This window comes from Helobdella robusta (genome assembly GCF_000326865.2).
Source record: "Helobdella robusta unplaced genomic scaffold HELROscaffold_5, whole genome shotgun sequence".
Classification (NCBI taxonomy): Eukaryota; Metazoa; Annelida; class Clitellata; order Rhynchobdellida; family Glossiphoniidae; genus Helobdella; species Helobdella robusta.
Genome location: NW_008705254.1, coordinates 4,174,601 through 4,193,964, shown reverse-complemented (window position 1 = coordinate 4,193,964; position 19,364 = coordinate 4,174,601). Strand labels below are relative to the sequence as shown.

At 32.6% G+C, this 19,364-nt stretch overlaps 1 protein-coding gene across 1 annotated transcript; it reads left to right on the top strand.

Moving 5' to 3' along the window:
* Positions 1 to 752: 752 nt before the first annotated feature.
* Positions 753 to 7,521, top strand: HELRODRAFT_189258 (hypothetical protein; the record flags this gene model as incomplete). Its single annotated transcript, XM_009027376.1, has 9 exons — positions 753 to 1,084; positions 1,590 to 1,696; positions 2,487 to 2,700; positions 3,098 to 3,216; positions 4,484 to 4,636; positions 4,835 to 4,933; positions 5,227 to 5,364; positions 5,524 to 5,643; positions 5,827 to 7,521. The coding sequence occupies 9 exons, from the start codon at positions 753 to 755 to the stop codon at positions 7,365 to 7,367; spliced, it is 2,823 nt and encodes a 940-aa protein (XP_009025624.1). The 3' UTR covers positions 7,368 to 7,521.
* Between the last annotated feature and the right edge of the window lie 11,843 nt (positions 7,522 to 19,364).

Genomic DNA, 19,364 nt, shown 5'->3' with positions numbered 1-19,364 from the left:
CACACACACACATGCACACAAACACACGCACAAACAAACAAACATTTCCTCACATGTATACATTCATACACATACACAAACACATTAAACTATACACAAATACATAAGCTATACAGATTGGCATACAAAAGACCAACATTTTTTTAATGGTATCTCTTCCTTCCTTTGCTTATATGTCGCCCGTTATGTTCTTGATGAATGTCGAAATATGAAATTTTATTTTTTTAATGTTTAATTTTTATATTAGTTGTTTTTTAGTTGTTTAATATTTAAATAAAACCTTTTCTTTTTTTAGATAAAAATTTTTAGACTTGGAGTGTTGCAGCCATAAAAAAAATGAGTCCAACAATGATCCTTTCAACATTTCTCTTCATATTTGCACTTGCTGCTCTGTCATCATCATCACCATTATCATCATCATCATCATCTTTATCATCATCTTCGTCGTTGTCGTCGTCATCATCATATCCCCAGCTGTTACCACCACGGCCACCATCTGCTGCCGAACCAGCTCATGAACAATCGGGTTACTTGAAAGATCATTTTGGTTTTTTTTACAAAAATATTACACGAGTGCACTTTAAAATATATTTATTGATTGAAATTTGTATTAATTCAATTAGTAGTAATAATTAATTATAACCGGTTGGACTAGTCCGGCGATGATTAATTAATTGATTAATTAATAGATAAATAGATGACGATTTTAAAAAACTTAAATATCAAAATTTAAAATTATTATGTTTAAAAAAATGAGAATCATCATTAAAAATTTAAGAAAACATTTAGTTACGTCTGCTGAATCACTCCAATTTGAAACTCATTCTACACTGATAAATCACTACTACCTCATCAGTGTTTCGCAAATCTCTCTTCATCACAATCACGATCCAACAGGAAGTTTTCTACATTTGGAATCACTTCTTAAGAACCTGACGAAATACGAAGGCACGAAAGCTGAATTCGAATGCGAGGTAGTTGGTCTGCCAGTGCCCACGTTTACCTGGTACAAAAACGAAAGGGTCTTGGTCGGCTCAAATCTCCATCAGAAATATGAATTCAAAACTTCTCCGACCGGAAATATGTAAGATTTGAGTGTGTGTAGATATGTGTTGTGTGTGAGTGTGAGAGAGAGAGAAAGAAAGAGAGATAGAGAGAAAATAAATGAGAGAGAGAAAATGTGTGTATGTATGTTAAGACGTGGATGTATGTATGTGAACACATATGTGTAATTGTAACATTTACAAAAATAGTTCAATCCACCTAAACAATTGTTTTGTTTCTTGAGTATGATTTCATTTAACTAGAAGCAACGAACCTCGCTTGGCATACATGCAACATTTGTTCTTCTTCTCATGTCCATCACTTCATTTTATTAAATTTGAAGCGTGACAGGATATATTTAAAAAATTATTAATCGTCATCCTCGTCGTCATCGTCATCATCAATCTCACCACCATTGTTGATGTTATCGTCATCATCAAATTAACTTATTGGAAAAAAATAAAAATAACAAACTTCAAATTAAGTATATTTATCAACGAATAGTAGGAGCAAAAGTATTTTTAGATGAACATTTTGAAAAACAGTTTGAAGGTTAAGAAATTGCAGTTGGAAGATGAAGGCCAGTACAAGTGCGTGGCTTCAAATCCCCTCGGCACCAACACTACACACGCATACCTTACCATCAAACCAGGTCTGTGCGTAAGTGTGTTTGCTTATGTGTGTGAGTGTGCTTGTCTGTTTATCTGCACGTGTGTCTCTGTCTATTTATATATACGTTTGAATAACGTTTGAAGAAAGCGAAAAAAGACAGTTTCTTAATAAAGCATGTGTGGGAAAAGAAGAAAAGACTTAGAAAGGGAAAAAAGAAAAAGAGAAAGAGAAAAAAAAGAGAGTGAAATGGAATAAAAAAGAGAGAGAGTGAAACGGAGAAAGACAGAGAGAGAGAGAGAGAAAATTGAAGTGCATAGTTAAAGTACATTTGGGTGCACTACTACGCAAAAATAAATGAAATTCTAAAATTGAGTACAAGTGTGGCCATCGAGTATGAGTTAAATTTATTTAACTTTTTTTTCTGTGTCCTAAATATTTGAAAATTGCAAAATTTAAAAAGATTTTGAATGCGAAGATTTATCTCCTTTTTAAAAAATAAATTAGATAGTGTTGTGAGGATTTTAATTTCTGTTATGGAGGGCTTTCGTCGTTTCTAAAGATTGTTGCTATACGTTAACAGTTGAAATAAATCTGTACAACAATAAAAATGTCATTAAGTGACATCTTAAAAGCATCAGGCTCGCACGTTTTATGAATGATTTTGTCATAATTTAATTTTAAAACACACAAACTGAATAATTTTTTGGGAAACTTTCTGATTAATTCTAACTGCTATGAACATTTTCATGAATGTAGCAATTTCAATTTGATTATCATTATTAAAACTGACATTTCTAATTGTGTTTGTTAATTTTAAAAAATTATCTCAGCTAAAAACTCACCGACGAAAAAGAAATCCCCAAACTCAAATAACGACCTAATTAACGACCATTACGAAGATGATGACGAAGACGATGACAAAGAGGAGGATGATGATTACGATAACGACGACGATGATGATGATGACGTCATTTTGAAGCAGTCAAGAGGAAGAAAATCTGGTAATATGGCAGGCAAGAAACAGAAAAACAATAATATGGACGGGTCAGTGGGCATAATGTATTTGAATAAATAAATAAATAAATAAATAAACAAACCAAATAAGCAAACAAATAAAAAAATGAATTATGATATAAATAAAAATATAAATATAGTTCTCAGTTGTGCTCGTTGGAAATTTTATTTGATCCAACATATTTCCAATTCTGTTAAAAGACAAATCGTCCTTTTTCTATATGAATAATTTACTCTGTACGTTTTGCTGTTGTACATTTCAGTTTTTTTTTGGTCACAGCCTATAATTCATTTCAATTTTTGGTAGCCATCAAAATTTACTCAGTAATCTGCTAAAAATGTTGATATTAAATATTAACCGTGAATAAAATTATGAAATTTCAACTAAATTATTATTAAGAACTAAATAATTTCCATAACGAATCAGTAACGAATCCGGATCATGTGAATCCTACCGAGGCTCCGTGTGTTCCAAGTTCATCGACCAGTCCCTCATATTCGTCTACGACATTCACCATCAGAATATGCTAGAGGAGTGGATGACAGGTTGGCCTTCTGTAGTTTAAACAAATCTTCAATATACATAATGATTAAGACACAAAAAGTTTTTTGAAAATTATTTCTTACATTCTCATGTACGTGTGTGTGTGTGTACGTGTGTGTGTGTGTGTGTGTGTGTGTGTGTGTGTGTGTGTGTGTGTGTGTGTGTGTGTGTGTGTGTGTGTGAATAAGTATGTTTTACGTGGGTCTATATATATATATATATTTGTGTTTTAATAATTACAAACGACATTCTGATAAAAATGTAAAAGAGATGATTACTTAATAATTTTGATTCCGTTTTTGGTTTTTTTAGGATTTGTAATATGAATGTGAGTTTACATGCACTAAAATATTTAAAATATGCTCTCATTTTTACAATTGTCACTGGCGATCATTACAAGAAAACCATATTTTCTTTTCGATTTCCAGATCATTTCTTTTCATTGATATCATTTCTTTGATTTCTTTGTTTTGATTTGACGAAATAAAAAATGTCAAATGTCAAATTCGTTGAAGCACACTACTCTAACTTGAATGACTTTGTGAGTATAATGTGGGCAATGATAGGCCTGACTACAAAAAAGATTGAAGCATTCAGTTCATTAACCATGCTTAATGATCATTTTTATGATTATATTTATGCTGATACCTAAACGCAACACACGCACACGAGTATTGAATTATAGTAAAGCATATTCAACACGGACAGAATAGGAACCATGTCACATTGGCATTGCTCATTAAAATAAAACATTCATTTACTTTCCAAACCTTGAAAAATTTAAAAATCACAAATATTATTCGTTAAAAGAAAGAGAATCTTTCCAACTACAAACATACAAATACTCACAAATACCTAAGCAAATACAGAGATATATATATATATATATATATAGAGAGAGAGAGATATACATAATTCCTACAATAGATATAATGAACCGGATGAACCTAACAAGCGACCTCTCAGTTCAGTGTCGAGAGCATCTGGTCACAAACATTTGCCTCTACACATTTTCAACCTGCCCTCACAAAGGCTAGTTTATAGTTTTCACAATTTTTAAAAGTTAAAATTATATATATATATAATATATATATAAATATATAAATTTTAACAATTTATATATTTGCAATTTTTTTTATATGTTTATGTATAATTATGTAGAATAATATTTACACAAACAAAACTTGTGTTGAGAATCAACACAAGTTTTTGTCACTGTTTAAGAATTTAACTAGATGCTTAATAAATTTGTCTAACTGACAAATTTAGACATTAAGAAAAAGAGTCAGAGCCGAGGTCTGTGCAGAGAGGATTGCGAATCCCTGAAGACCATGCACTGCGCCAGTGAGTACAAGCTCGTCAAGGATGGCATCAACTCTGTCAACCTGTTCGACTACAACCGGTTCGAAAACTTGCGGAAAAGTCAGTGCTTCATTTATTCATTTAAATATTGTAAGTTGAGTTAAATTGAACTGAGTCTTTCCAACAAGTTTTTGTATTGTTAATCATTCTTCAGATTGAAAATTTTTGACGATTTAAGGAAATGTAAATTTAATTGTAACTTTTACCTTTCTGTCGACAAATTTGTTTTGAATACCGAAGAACTACTTTCTTCTCCAGTTCTCGACTCCGCCAACTGCAGCACGTTGAGGAGTTACGCCCAGCAGACATCCGCTGACTGCTACAACGTCAACGTCATGATGACGTCATATTTAACGGGTTTTTAATTCATTCACTGTAATTCAATCATTTAATTTTTTTTACCTACAGAAACCAAAGTATTATTACAATCGGCATTGCAAATAATGCATCAAAAAATGCCTAACTCAACAGATGTTTCTCTGCAACGTAATGTTAAAAATCGTTTAAACTTTAAACTTTTGAAGAATTCGTGATATGAATTACATTATAATTAAAAACACTAGATTGACCGAATAATTTTTAAAAATAGTTTAGCCACTGATTAATTTAATAATTTAATGAATAATTAATTAATTGATATAATAATTAAGGCGACAAGTGTTTCAGTGATAGAGGACAAACATACCGAGGAGTGATATCAAGCAGTTCGTCAGGAAGGCCATGTCTCAAGTGGTCCAGTGTTGGAAAGTTCTACGAGCAAACTGGCGTCGGCACGATGCCCTCATTGAGTGAGTGCTTCGAGATTAAACTGATTCTACTAAATATTTTTATTCCATTTTGTCATTTAGTTTTTGAAATCACCGATTGCAAAATTTTTGGGTGTGTTTTTTGGTTGAAGAAGTAATTAAATGATTGCTGGGTGCTTGATCGATTGATTTCAATTTCAGTGACGCACAACTACTGTAGAAATAATGACCAATCAATGTCAAGTCCCTGGTGTTTTGTAGATCACGAAGGTCTGCACAGGATCGAAACATGCTCTGTACTTAGGTGCGCTACAAACACGGGTGAGTAATTTATTTGTCGGAACTCTAATAAATCCGTTGGTTCTTATAAATTTATGTTGTGTAACTAAATTGAATTTAAAGTGTGTTTCATAACATAGTTATTTTTGAATTCTGACTTTATCAAACAATTCCAGATATTTTTCTAACTTATCAAAAAATTTTGCTCAATAAATTTTTCTTCAGAAATACGAGATGGGAGCAGTGAAAACGAAAACCAGCAGAGAGGCATATTAATTGGAATATCTTGTGCTTTCCTGCTCATCGTCATCGTGCTTGTCATCATATGCGCTAAAGTAAGAAAGCGAAAGTCGGAACAGAAGAAGAAGAAATCATCGGATGAATCTGAGGTTCTGCAACAGAAGTCCAACTCAAGCATGCACATGAAGCAACTGTCCGATCGTCAGTCTATGCAAACATCATCAACTACAAGCAGTGCACCAAACAGCATACATCCATCAAACATTTCTCTAAACTATGAACTCTGTGATGGAATGTACGGGAAGATTTATAAAGGAGATTTATTGTCAGGTGGTACGGCAGTTACTGCCGTGTTCAAAACTTTAGATCCTTCTACCGACCCACTGATTGCGCCTGAATTCTGGATCAAGATTGATATGATGACTGAATTTCATCACCCGAATATAACTTGCGTCTTAGGTCTTAACAGAACTTCTCTGCCTTTCTTTGTTGCATTTGAAGCCAGCGCTTACGGTGATTTGAACGAGTATTTAAAATCAAATTCCAGAGTTTTAGAAACAAATGCCGTTGCCGAGCAGAAATGTTTGTCGAGAGTTTCAATACTTCCGCACACGGTTTTAATAAGTGTAGCCGTCCAAGTTGCAGGAGCTTTGGAGTTTCTACACTCCAAAAAGTTTATCCACTCGGAACTGAATTCGCACAATGTATTTGTCTGCGAGAATGGTTTGGTTAAAATATCTTTGGCCACTCCAGGAAGAGGCTTGCATTATTACAAATTAATCGCTTCTGCTAAGCCGATTTTGCTGAGGTGGTCTGCTCCGGAGGTCATAACATCTCAAATTTTCAGCGAATATAGTGACGTATGGATGTTCGGTGTTTTGCTTTGGGAGATCTACAGCACAGGCGAGATACCGTATCGAAATTTTTCAGACATGGAAGTTATGGAAATGATAAAATCTTATAGAATTCTCACAAACCCTCCGCAATGCCTGGCAAACATTTACTCTCTGATGGTGCAGTGCTGGCATAAAAATGCTCCCAGCAGACCATCAGCTTCGGAGATTCACGAGGAACTAAGACAGGTCTGGGCAGAACAAAACAAATCACCATCCGTCAACAACTCCTCCGGTTCCGATAGAAGCCACAACATTAACAACAACAATAACAACAGTAATAACAACAGTTGTAACGCAACACTTTATGCATTCGGATGCCCTGTCATGGCACAACCATTCATCACCGCGGTCCCACCCAACAATTTCAATCTCTCAAATAATTCTTACAATCTGCTCATAAATCCATCAAACAGTAGCCAACAGACAATTTCAAACAAAAAACTTCCCTCAAGCTCTTCATCGGCCAGTCAAAAATCATCTCCATCCTCGTCGACATGCAACTTCAAAACAAAGAACGTTAACCTGATGGGAGGCAACTATGGGCAGGTCGTGCTGGAGAGCGGCATGAACATCGGAGATTGCAAGAACCAGTATCTCATGGGCGAAATGTACAGCGAACAAATCGTTTGACCGTTGTTTTATTTACATGAAATTGTTGAGTTTGTTTTTAAGTTTTGAACTGGCATATATCTTTTATATGAAGTTTTCAATGAACATGTTTTATACTTGCTTTTGTTTGATCTATAAGAAATTTATTTTTAGTGTCTTTAAGCTTTTTAGAAAAATTTTTTTAGAAAAACTACGGGCGGTTTTTTTAAATTTTCTTATATCTTATGGATGAAAAGTTTGCCAAAGAACCTTAGGATGAGTAAGTTATTGTTCGTCGTAAAGTGGTAAATGGCGGTTGAAGTGGCTTACGACAATATTTTAATGTCGCTAATGGAGCCAACTCACTAGCATACACTGTAGAAATATCATTTGCGTATACAATACAACCAGCACCATTCATTCACTATCATACAGTATCAGACATTCATTATCATACATTTTCAACTTTCAGCTCGTCTAATCATGATCAATAATAATAATAATAATAACATGAAACGCAGCTTTGCAACATGTAACTTCACTACGATAAAATTACACGCTAATTCATTGGAAGTGTTTATTTAAATGGGTCTGATATTCACTGAATTCAACAATGTTTACAATAAATAAATAGTTTGAAATTCGAATGAAAAAACAGTGAAAACAGAACAATAATTAAAATCAATCATGCATCTGTGATGTCGGCAAAACCAGTTAGCTTGTTAAGTAATAACATTAGTAAGGTTGATTTACATGGCAATTTATATATTATTTGAATATCAGACAAAACGCAAAAGTTCAATAAAAAAATTAGTAACTCATTAACATTTCTAATTTGATGATCAAAATTTTGGCTCAGGTAAAAGGTAAAGTTAAACTCAAATAACAAACTGTCAAACACACATATATACAATTGCTACGTTAAAATTTAATGCAATAATATATTTTCAATTTTACTTACTAAAATTTTCTGGAGATTGTTCAATTTATTGATAATAGAATATTTATCGAAGTTCATCACAAAAATTTAATAAAACTGTTGTTATCTGAATTCATATATAAACATAAATTATCATAAAAAGTGAACCAGAGCATCAAGACATATTTACAGAACCTACAGAAGTTTAGGATACATAACACTGCAGTACACTCGGCAAGTCAATCACAAACCAATCCAGAAAGTGTTAGAAGTAATATTATCTAACTGACTAATAATATAAATTAAAAATTTGTGAAAATATTATAAAATCTTTTGAAGCCCATCATCACTGTTTGAGGATGTGGACTCATTTTTAGAGTTAAACATTTGATCAGCAACATCCTCTAGATGTTGACTGTTGGAAGATATCTCCATTCTGCCACTGCTTTTTCCTGATTTTGATAATCTCATCAACTTCAACATGGTGGGTTCCTGGAGCAATAATTCCCAGCTAAAATAGATGGCAGCAATGATTAATATTATAATGAGCAGTATGGCGATGTTCCATTTGTGTTTATTTCTAAATATCACTTGGGCCATGTTAAAATGATAACGATGAAATTGCGTTTTGTGAAAATTTCAGTGTTGAACTTCTGAAAAATAAAATTTTGTTTTACGTTTTAAATTTATTTACTTGTTACTGCCTTAACTATTAACATCATTTAATTTGCAAAGATTTTTGCATGATAAATAAATGTACTAACCTTCATTATTCAAAAACAAACTAAAATAAATTTTAAAAAAATATTGTAATATGAAAAATTAGCTACTGAAAATTATCATTTTTTTTAAATTTTAATTAAAAGAGCACCATCGTTAGTAAAAGCTGGTACAGGTAGGTAGTTTTAAAAGTTTAATTAGTAAAATCTAAATAAGATTAATACATATTATTATTAGATTAAATTTTCAAATGAAAGAACAAAAAACTAAAATCAAAAGCCAATCAAAATCAAAAGTCAAACGAAAACATGCACACATGAAGTAATGAGAAATTTGAAATATACTTTTATTATTAATTATTTTCTACATGAAGGTGAAGGAGGAAGAGAATTCTGGCATAACGTTGCCATAAATAAAAATTAATTAATTAAAATTACAAAACAATCACTGAACGAACGACTTGAATAACGAAAATGTTAATCTTGCAAAATCAAACTTGAAATATTTTATGAAAAAGATTTGTTTACATTGTAACCCGATACAACAACACCGGTAAAATTAGATGGATGTCTGCCTTTCGTAAAATTCGATCTCAAATTGCTTAATAAAAATAATCCTATCTACGTATTCAATTACCTCAACTAATCTATATTAAATTGTTAATGGTACGATAGTCGAAAGTCCCCCTTCATTTTCCCTCCTTGCACAGAGGTTCACCGACAGCCAGGGTACCGGATAAGTCAACCATTGCCGTGCGGATAGTAGACTATTGCCTTGCGGATAGTAAACCATTTGCCGTCCGGAAGCCGTGCTGGTAATAAACTATGGCCATGCCGCATAGTAAACCATTACCGTGCAGATAGTAAACCATTGCCATCCGGATAGTAAACTACTGCCGGTTCACCACTGGCCACCAAGGCTTACCTCTGACAACAGACTTTGAAATTCAGAGTCTATCGGCTATCGTACCCTCAACTTACCTATTCATTACAATTAAGCCCTAGCTTACCTAAAATTACAAAACTCAAGAGCCCAATTCATTGGCCTTTCGGCACCCACCCCACCACCTACGTAATGCCTTGGGCTCCAACTTAGTAATAATAATATAAAACTTAAACCCTAAATCTATTAATGAGTATGTGTTACAACGTAGCCTTAACTTACCTATTCATTACATTATGGCCTTAACTTACCTAAAATTACAAAACTCAAGAGCCCAATTCATTGGCCTTTCGGCACCCACTCCACCACCTACGTAATGCCTTGGGTTCCGACATAATAATAATAATATAAAACTTATAACTAACTTACCTATCGATACACATACAGCGTTTTAATTTACATTACAAGATTGTTCCTAGAATTACATTATTGCCCTTAACTACCTATGAAATTAAATTACTCTCAACCTTAGTAATAATAAATTAGAATGTGTAATGAAAATAAAAATACGCTCAAATACAAATACTAATATATGTGTTTATGTATGTGTTTGTGTGTGTGTGTGTGTGTGTGATACGCTGATGCGTGTAATGTAGGTGCAAGAAAAAAACAGAAGCGATAAACTTACGCGCCTACCTATTCAACTACATTAGTGTTGGATGTTTTCTATCTATCCTACCTACGATTAAAATTGTGCCTATCTAACCTAACTATATAGCTACTTAATGTAATTGTGTGTGACTGTCTGAACATTCTTACTTAATGTTAAATTACTGAGAAAAAAGTATAAAACGTATCCCAGCCAGGCGTGTATTCTTAGCCACTGAATGAACGAGCGTAACCTGACATCTTCCATGATGAACTCCTCTGGAAACTTCAACCTGAATGAAATGAATAAAATGAAAAAAAAAACTTATTTATTCAAATTATTTAAATGAAAATAGAGAAACGAGCCGCGGTGAAACCCGCAAGCGGAAAAGCCAGCCGACTGGCAAAAAAAGAAACGCAAAGAAACCGTAAAACGAACCCCAGCCAGGCGTGCATTCTTTGCCACTTAAAGAACGAACGTAGCGTGACATCACAACCGTTCTGATCGTCCACGATGAACTCCTCTAGAAGCTTCAACCTGAATGAATGAACCTGAATGAACCTAAATGAATGGAAAAATCTTATTTATTTAATTTAAATGAAAAATGAGAAACGCAAAGAAGCCGACCGGTCGGCAAAGAAAAGAACCTCAAAGAAAGGTACCTATATAGAATTTATGCTCTATATAACTCTATATAACTCTATATAACTTTTTTTTAAATTGTTGATAAAAATAATTAGTTGATAGTAAAAAGTTTAAATTTTTCTGAGAGAATTCAAAATAATTTGAAACTACACCATAAAACAATTGTACAATTTGAATGTGTAAATACAATATTATAAATGTATTATAACTACGTATATATACATCTATCCACATAACTAAAATAAATATAACGGCCTTCGCTCACTTTTAACGGTCGAACAAGGAGCTTACTTCCGGAAGAGATTTGGAGGGTGATTTATTATCGTTCAAGTCAAGAGTCGGGCTATTTGACATGCTTGGATTATTAGCTTACGAAATTGCATGGATTTTAACAAGCAAGCTATATCAAATATTTACTTGACTTAATATGCTTAAAACATTGTAATAATTCTCTTTAATTTTATTAAATAAAATTATGATTTTATTAAATAAAATTATGTATTATTAAATTATTGTTGTTAATTTGAATATAAAAATTATACTTTTGGTCCTGTGAAATCCGGTGGCTTTTTACTGGTGGCTTAGTAGGGTTGAACTAAAGTCACCCTTTTTTACACTATTCGATCATGTTAAAAATTTGTTTGCTCATGAAATAAACGACCTAAATAGATCAAAATTGTTATTTGAACAACTATCTTTATTATATTCAATGAATATTTTACATTCTGCTGGTGCTCATAAAAATTATGGTTGCTGAAATCATACGTTGGCTTACTGCAGTGGCTAACTGGGTCTCATACAACAGTGTCGTGGTGGTTTTCTTTACATATAATGCTTTAAATAAGTCAATATATTCATTTCACAATTATTTTTGTCAATATAAATAAAGAAATTGCTTTTGTCTGGTAAAATACAGTGGCCAAGTAAAGCCGTACGTTGGCTTAATCGGATTTTTTTTTCATATATACAATACTATGAGATCAATCAATCAACCAATTAATCAACCAACCAACTATTTATTCAATCAACTAATCAACCAACCAATCGACCAATCAATGAACCATATTTGAAAAATATTTGCAAGGCTTGTTCAAACTCGAACAAACACTTAACTGTACAGATATACAAACAATTTCGAGATTTTAGTAAAGAAAGAAAAACACAATGGTTGCTTTTATTAAATCAAGAAATATCTAAAAATTATATAACCAAATTAAAAAAAACTAGAAACCAGTCAACATTTAATAAATAATTAAATAAATAGACATTATTAAAAAGATTGTTCAACAAGGTAAAATTGAAGGCGACGACGAGAATAAAATGTAGTTTGTTTTGTTGGTGTGGGGCTGTGAAGCGAAAACAAACACATCACAAAAAACTAGTAAAAAGTCGCAAGAATAGTAGTCAGTCACCTACCTACAATAAAATTACTCTCAGGGCCCTAGCTTACTTATAATCATTAACTCAACTCACCTACCTACAAATGTTTTTCTACGTTTTTGAAATTTTACATGTTTTAGGTATTTTATTTTACATATTTCAGCGTTTTTATTTTACTTGAAACTTTTTAACTAATGTTAAGCCCTAGCCTACCTACGATTGTTCAACTCATCCCAATCCCTAACTTACCTATGAATTGAACTAAGTCCGGTAAAGAAAGTAGAAAGTTGAAGAGAAACATAACGACACCGAATGAATGGATGTTGTGTATGTATGTGTTTTATTGATGTGTGCGTGTAAATGTGCGGGCGTGTACTCTCCAAAAACTTCTTCACTCACTACGGACGAACCTCCATTGCACCGACCATCATCTGACACGCATCGATGGAATGAATTTGACTGGACACTGAAAAACACTAAATTGAAAAAAAAATAATTCTTTAAAGTAAAAAACAAGCCATTGGAAAAAAAGGCAACTTATCTTATTGAGATGACAAATTCGAGTACTTTCAATGGTACGATGGGACAAGAACAATGGGACAAGAACAAATTTTCTTTTAATATTATCTTCAAATTGTCATCGGAACGATCATCATGAGACCACCATCTGAAACATGCTGACGCCCACCACAGCCCACCTCTCATCATTCTGTAAAAAGATATTTTTATTAGCTTAGTAGTAAATCAAGGAACAAAGGAACGAACGAATAAATGATGAACTGAATGATTTAACGAATGAATAGAATGAATCAATTAGTGGAGGAATAATTTGAAAGATAATGATAAAATGAATGAGAAAAATCAAAAAAAAACTAAGCCATACTTCAAAAATCGTCGTTGTTTTCTTCAAATTGTCATCGGAACGATCATCATGTGACCATCATGTGAAACGTGCTGACGCCCACCACAGCCCACCTCTCATCATTCTGTAAAAAGTTATTTTTATTAGCTTAGTAGTAAATCAAGGAACAAAGGAACGAACGAATAAATGATGAACTGAATGATTAAATAATTAGTTAAAAGAATGAATGAATGAATGAATGAATAGAACGAATTAACGTCAATTAATGGAAGAATAATTTGAAAGATTGAGGGAAAAAATGAATGAATGAAAAAAATAAAAAAAACGAAACTAAACCTTACTTCAAAAATCGTCGTTACTTCAATCCATTGCACCCACCGCACCGACCACCACATTCAGATCGGCACAAAAGATTTCATCCGAACTTCTGAGTGTCAGTCGAACAGCCAACTCGCTGATTCTTCTTACACCACATCATCATACGTAAATCATCATGAGACCACCATCTGAAACGCGCTGACTCTCACCACTGCCCACCTCTCATCATTCTGTAGACAATTTTTTTATTAGCGTAGTAGTAAATGAATGTTAGAATCTTAGAAGCAAAAAATTATAAAATGGAAATAATGGCAAATAAATAATAGTGAAAATAATAAAGAGATTAAAATGTAAAAAAAAAACTTACCGTCGTCCATTCGACAAAGGCAGAATGTTGAATACTTTCCGGTTCCTACGTTGTCCTCCAAAACTGGTGCCAGTCCTCTTCAAGATTGTTGCTGAAACACAGCCCGCGGAATGGAGAAAGAAAAAATTCTCATCAGAAAGATTAGCGGTGCCTGCATCTCAAATTGCTTAATAAAAATAATCCTATCTACCTATTCAATTACCTTAACTAATCTATATTAAATTGTTAATGGTACGATAGTCGAAAGTCCCCCTTCATTCTCCCTCCTTTGCACAGAGGTTCACCGACAGCCAGGGCACCGGATAGTAAACCATTGCCGTGCGGATAGTAGACTTTCGCTGTGCGGATAGTAAACCATTTGCCGTCCGGAAGCCGTGCGGGTAGTAGACTATGGCCATGCCGCATAGTAAATCATTACCGTGCAGATAGTAAACCATTGCCATCCGGATAGTAAACCATTGCCGGTTCACCACTGGCCACCAAGGCTTACCTCTGACAACGGACTTTGAAATTCAGAGTCTATCGGCTATCGTACCCTCAACTTACCTATTCATTACAATTAAGCCCTAGCTTACCTAAAATTACAAAACTCAAGAGCCCAATTCATTGGCCTTTCAGCACCCACCCCACCACCTACGTAATGCCTTGGGTTCCGAAATAATAATAATAATATAAAACATATAACAAACTTACCTATCGATACACATACAGCGTTTTAATTTACATTACAAGATTGTTCCTAGAATTACATTATTGCCCTTAACTACTTATGAAATTAAATTACTCTCAACCTTAGTAATAATAAATTAGAATGTGTATTGAAAATAAAATTACGCTCAAATACTAATATATGTGTTTATGTATGTGTTTGTGTGTGTGTGTGTGTGTGTGTGTGTGATACGCTAATGCGTGTAATGTAGATGCAAGAAAAAACAGAAGCGATAAACTTACGGCGCCTACCTATTCAACTACATTAGTGTTGGATGCTTCCTATCTATCCTACCTACAATTAAAATTATGCCTATCTAACCTACCTATATAACTACTTAATGTAATTGTGTGTGTGTATGTGCGTGTAAGCATTCGTACTTATTTTTAAATTACAGAGAAGAAAGAATAAAACGTATCCCAGCCAGGCGTGTATTCTTTGTCTCTGAATGAATGAACGTAGCCTGACATCTTCCATGATGAACTTCTCTGGAAGCTTCAGCCTGAATGAAATGAAAAAATCTTATATATTTAATTAATTAAAATGAAAATAGAGAAACGCAAAAAAGCCGACCGGTCGGCAAAGAAAAGAACCTCAAAGAAAGGTATCTATATAGGATTTATGCTCTATAAAACTCTATAAAACTCTATAAAACTCTATAAAACTCTATAAAACTCTATAAAACTCTATAAAACTCTATAAAACTCTATAAAACTCTATAAAACTCTATAAAACTTTATATAACCATACATACCACCACATTCAATCAATAAAAATCTCACTAAAACCAGGTACCACCGCGTACCTGTTATTTGTATGATGTGAAACAAATAAAAAAAAACAAAGCAAAAAACACACCACCAAGTAGAGTAAAAGAATAGAAGTCCCTAACCTACCTATGTAACTAAATTACCTTATGCCCTAGCCTACCTATATAATAAATTAATTTTTACCTCACCTACCTATGTTTCATTAACTTAACTTAAGACTCATGAAGAAAGAGAAAAAGGAGTAAAACAGAACATAAAATACTACCACACAACCAAACATGACGTATGTATGTATGAGCAACCGCTAAAGAACCCACCTAAAATATAAAAAAATACAACATACAATCACACAAACCACAGGCATGCAAACTCTATATAACTCTATATAACTCTATATAATAAAATAAATAAAAATAAAAAAAAATAAATGAGATCAGGCATTTCTCAGCTCCTATTTATACTCGTTTCAACCATACACTTTCACCATTTCAATCATTCACATCAGTAAAAAACTTATTTAATGTATGTACTACAGTATTATACAGTCTTAACCACAATGCCAACAGTACTAAATTGACGTCATCGAACGAACGCCTTCGAAATTTTCTGATTGGCTGGTTGAATCTGCTATATTGCTTTTTATATAAAACATATAATCTTATTAATTATTTGTATACATGAATTCTAGTTACTTTATATATATATATATATATATATATATATAAATTCATTATAATTGCAACAGTAATCAATGCTACATATGTACGCCGCAGTTCAAATTTTTCTGTGAGAATTCAAAATAGTTTGAGATTACACCTTGCTTAACATCCGATTCCAAGCCTAGCCGAGCTAAGCTGAGCCATTATGCATAGATTTATAAGCGCTTTTATAATAAAATTATGCTCGCTTTATATATATAGTATATAAATTCCTTATAAACGAAACAGTCGTAATCAGTGCTACATATGTGCGCAAATTTTTCTGTGAGAATTCCAAATAGTTTAAGACCACACCTTGCTTAACATCCAATTCCAAGCCGAGTCGAGCCAAGCTGAGCCAATATGCATAGAGTTATAAGCGCTTTTATATTAAAATTTTGCTCGCCTTATATAGACTATATAGTATATAAATTCATTATCAACGCAACAGTAATCAGTGCTACATATGTGCGCACGCAGTTCAAATTTTTCTGCAAGAATTCCAAATAGTTTGAGACCACACCTTGCTTAACATCCAATTCCAAGCTAGCCGAGTCAAGCTGAGCTAATATGCATAGATTTATAAGCGCTTTTATATTAAAATTTTGCTCGCTTTGTATATATATAGTATATAAATTCATTATAAACGCAACAGTAATTAGTGCTACATATGTGCACACGCAGTTCAAATATATAATTTATTATAAATTTTATTTGATGTTTTTTAATTAGTCAGGTCACAATCATCATCATCATCGATATCGCAATGAAATCAAATTGAGAATTTTTTATATTAAAAAAAAGTATCTTTATTTATTTTATGATACTACTTTGTTCAATAAGATACTGTTTGATACATATAACTAGAATAAATATAACGGCCTTCGCTCACAAGGAGCTCACTTCTGGAGGGGAGATGGAGGGTGAGGTTCGAGTCAAAAGTTACGATAGTATATTTACTAATTACGGAATATTTCTTTTATTTAAAATGTTAAAATTTTATTTTTTTAAATTGTTATTCAATATGGTAATTAATTACTTTTATTTGGTATAAATTTAAACAAATAAAATCGACATTACCGAAAATAATTAAAAGTTGCAAAAATTGAGATTCTTGGCATATCCCTGCTTCAACCCATAAGAAAGTGTTGTTTAATGGTAAATATGCCTCCCCTTGCATCTATCGATTTCTTTATTTAGTTCTGCCTGCGTATGATATTTTGTCAAATTTATTTGATAGAAATTGAATATAACCTTTGTACCGGCTAATTAAGTACCATGCAGTAAAATAACTACTGTTAACATGACGTCATTTCCCCCCAACGATTTCGCAACGAATTACCCATACTATTTAGTAAATTTTATTTGATGTTTTTTAATTAGTCAGGTCACAATCATCATCATCGATATCGCAATGAAATCAAGTCGAGAATTTTTTAAATTTTAGAAAAAAGTATCTTCATCATTTTATGATACTACTTTATTCAATAAGATACTGTTTGATACATATAACTAGAATAAATATAACGGCCTTCGCTCACTTTCAACGGTCGAACAAGGAGCTTACTTTCGGAGGGGAGTTGGAGGGTGATTTTTTATCGTTCGAGTCAAAAGTTACGATCGTATATTTACTAATTACGAAATATTGCTTTTATTTAAAATGTTAAAATTGTAATTTTTTCAATTGTTTTTCAATGTGGTAATTAATTACTTTTATTTGGTATGAATTTAAAAAAAGTAAAATCTACATTACCGAAAATAATTATAAGTTGAAAAAATTGAGATTCTTTGCTTATCCATGCTTCAGCCCATAAGAAAGTGTTGTATATTGGTAAATAGGCCTCCCCTTGGTTAATAGGTTAAAATTTAGTAGCAAGGTTTTTGAGATGTTAAGAGGCTAAAAGGTTGTATACACTATTCCAAAGTTTAGATAAATCAACAACACACAGCCTATAAGATGAAATTAGGAATGCGTGTTAAACGACTCTAAACACAACAAGCATTTAATAAATTATAAAATGATTGTTTCCCAAATTACCATGACAAATTTCAGATTATATTAATAGCACACTGTGGGCAAATTAAAAAAAACTATCCTTCAAAATTGTTCTGGTTACATTCTGTTCTGTTTCATTGGTTTCCGGGTTTATTCTAGTTATGTGGGTTATATATAAAAACCAGGTTGAAACAATTGAATTTGAATGACTGTCAAAACATTGGAAGTGGAAATAAACATGTAGCCTACTCAATAGTATAAGAAAGATACGAGTGGAACCTCGTGACGAGAACTGCAATGGTGGTAGACTTGGAATATCAAGTGCAGTTTTGCGATTGATGTTAATACGAGAGTGTCATTAGAAGCATCAACATGTCTTCCAATGATTTAGATGACTGGTTTTGACATTTAAATAACAACGGTTTACACGTGATCAAGAACATGGCCATTAAATCCCAGCAAACTAACTTTGTTTTTTGTTTCAGAAAAAGGTGCTGCAACAAGTTTAAACCAATTTTAACGTCTAATAAAATCAATCCAGATTTATATCAAATACTTATTCTCTTTTAAAAGATTCATCATCAGTTTACCTACTTACCTGCTGATATCCTTTTAATGTTAAAGTTTCCAAATTGAGAAACACACAACAAAAAGTTGATCATACCCCCACGCATTACAGTAAAGTTTCAGTTGAGATTGGTGAAGCTTTGATGTTTTTTTTCAAAAACTCAAATAATCTTTGTGGTTGAAAGCTATTTCATTAAATTTTTAAGGTTGAATATACATAAAATTGATCAAATTATTTGGTATCCTGTATATACAACCTTTCGGTTCTCAACCGACCATACCTACAACACTCATATGCCATCGAAGTTCAACATGGCTACACTTCAAATTTCAAGCACAAATAATTTTTCGAATTTTTTAAATGAAACTCTCAAAAAGATGAGGATGAGCCAAAATGGCGGCTATTTTAATTTATTATAATTTGATTCTCATTAATTATTTTATTATCGTTGTTTATCTCGTTTATTAAGATTAGTCAGAAAATTGAGAAGTTTTCAAGAAGATAAGAGTCCCACTTGTTTCTTCTTGTCCAATTAATTTATCACCATATAACATTT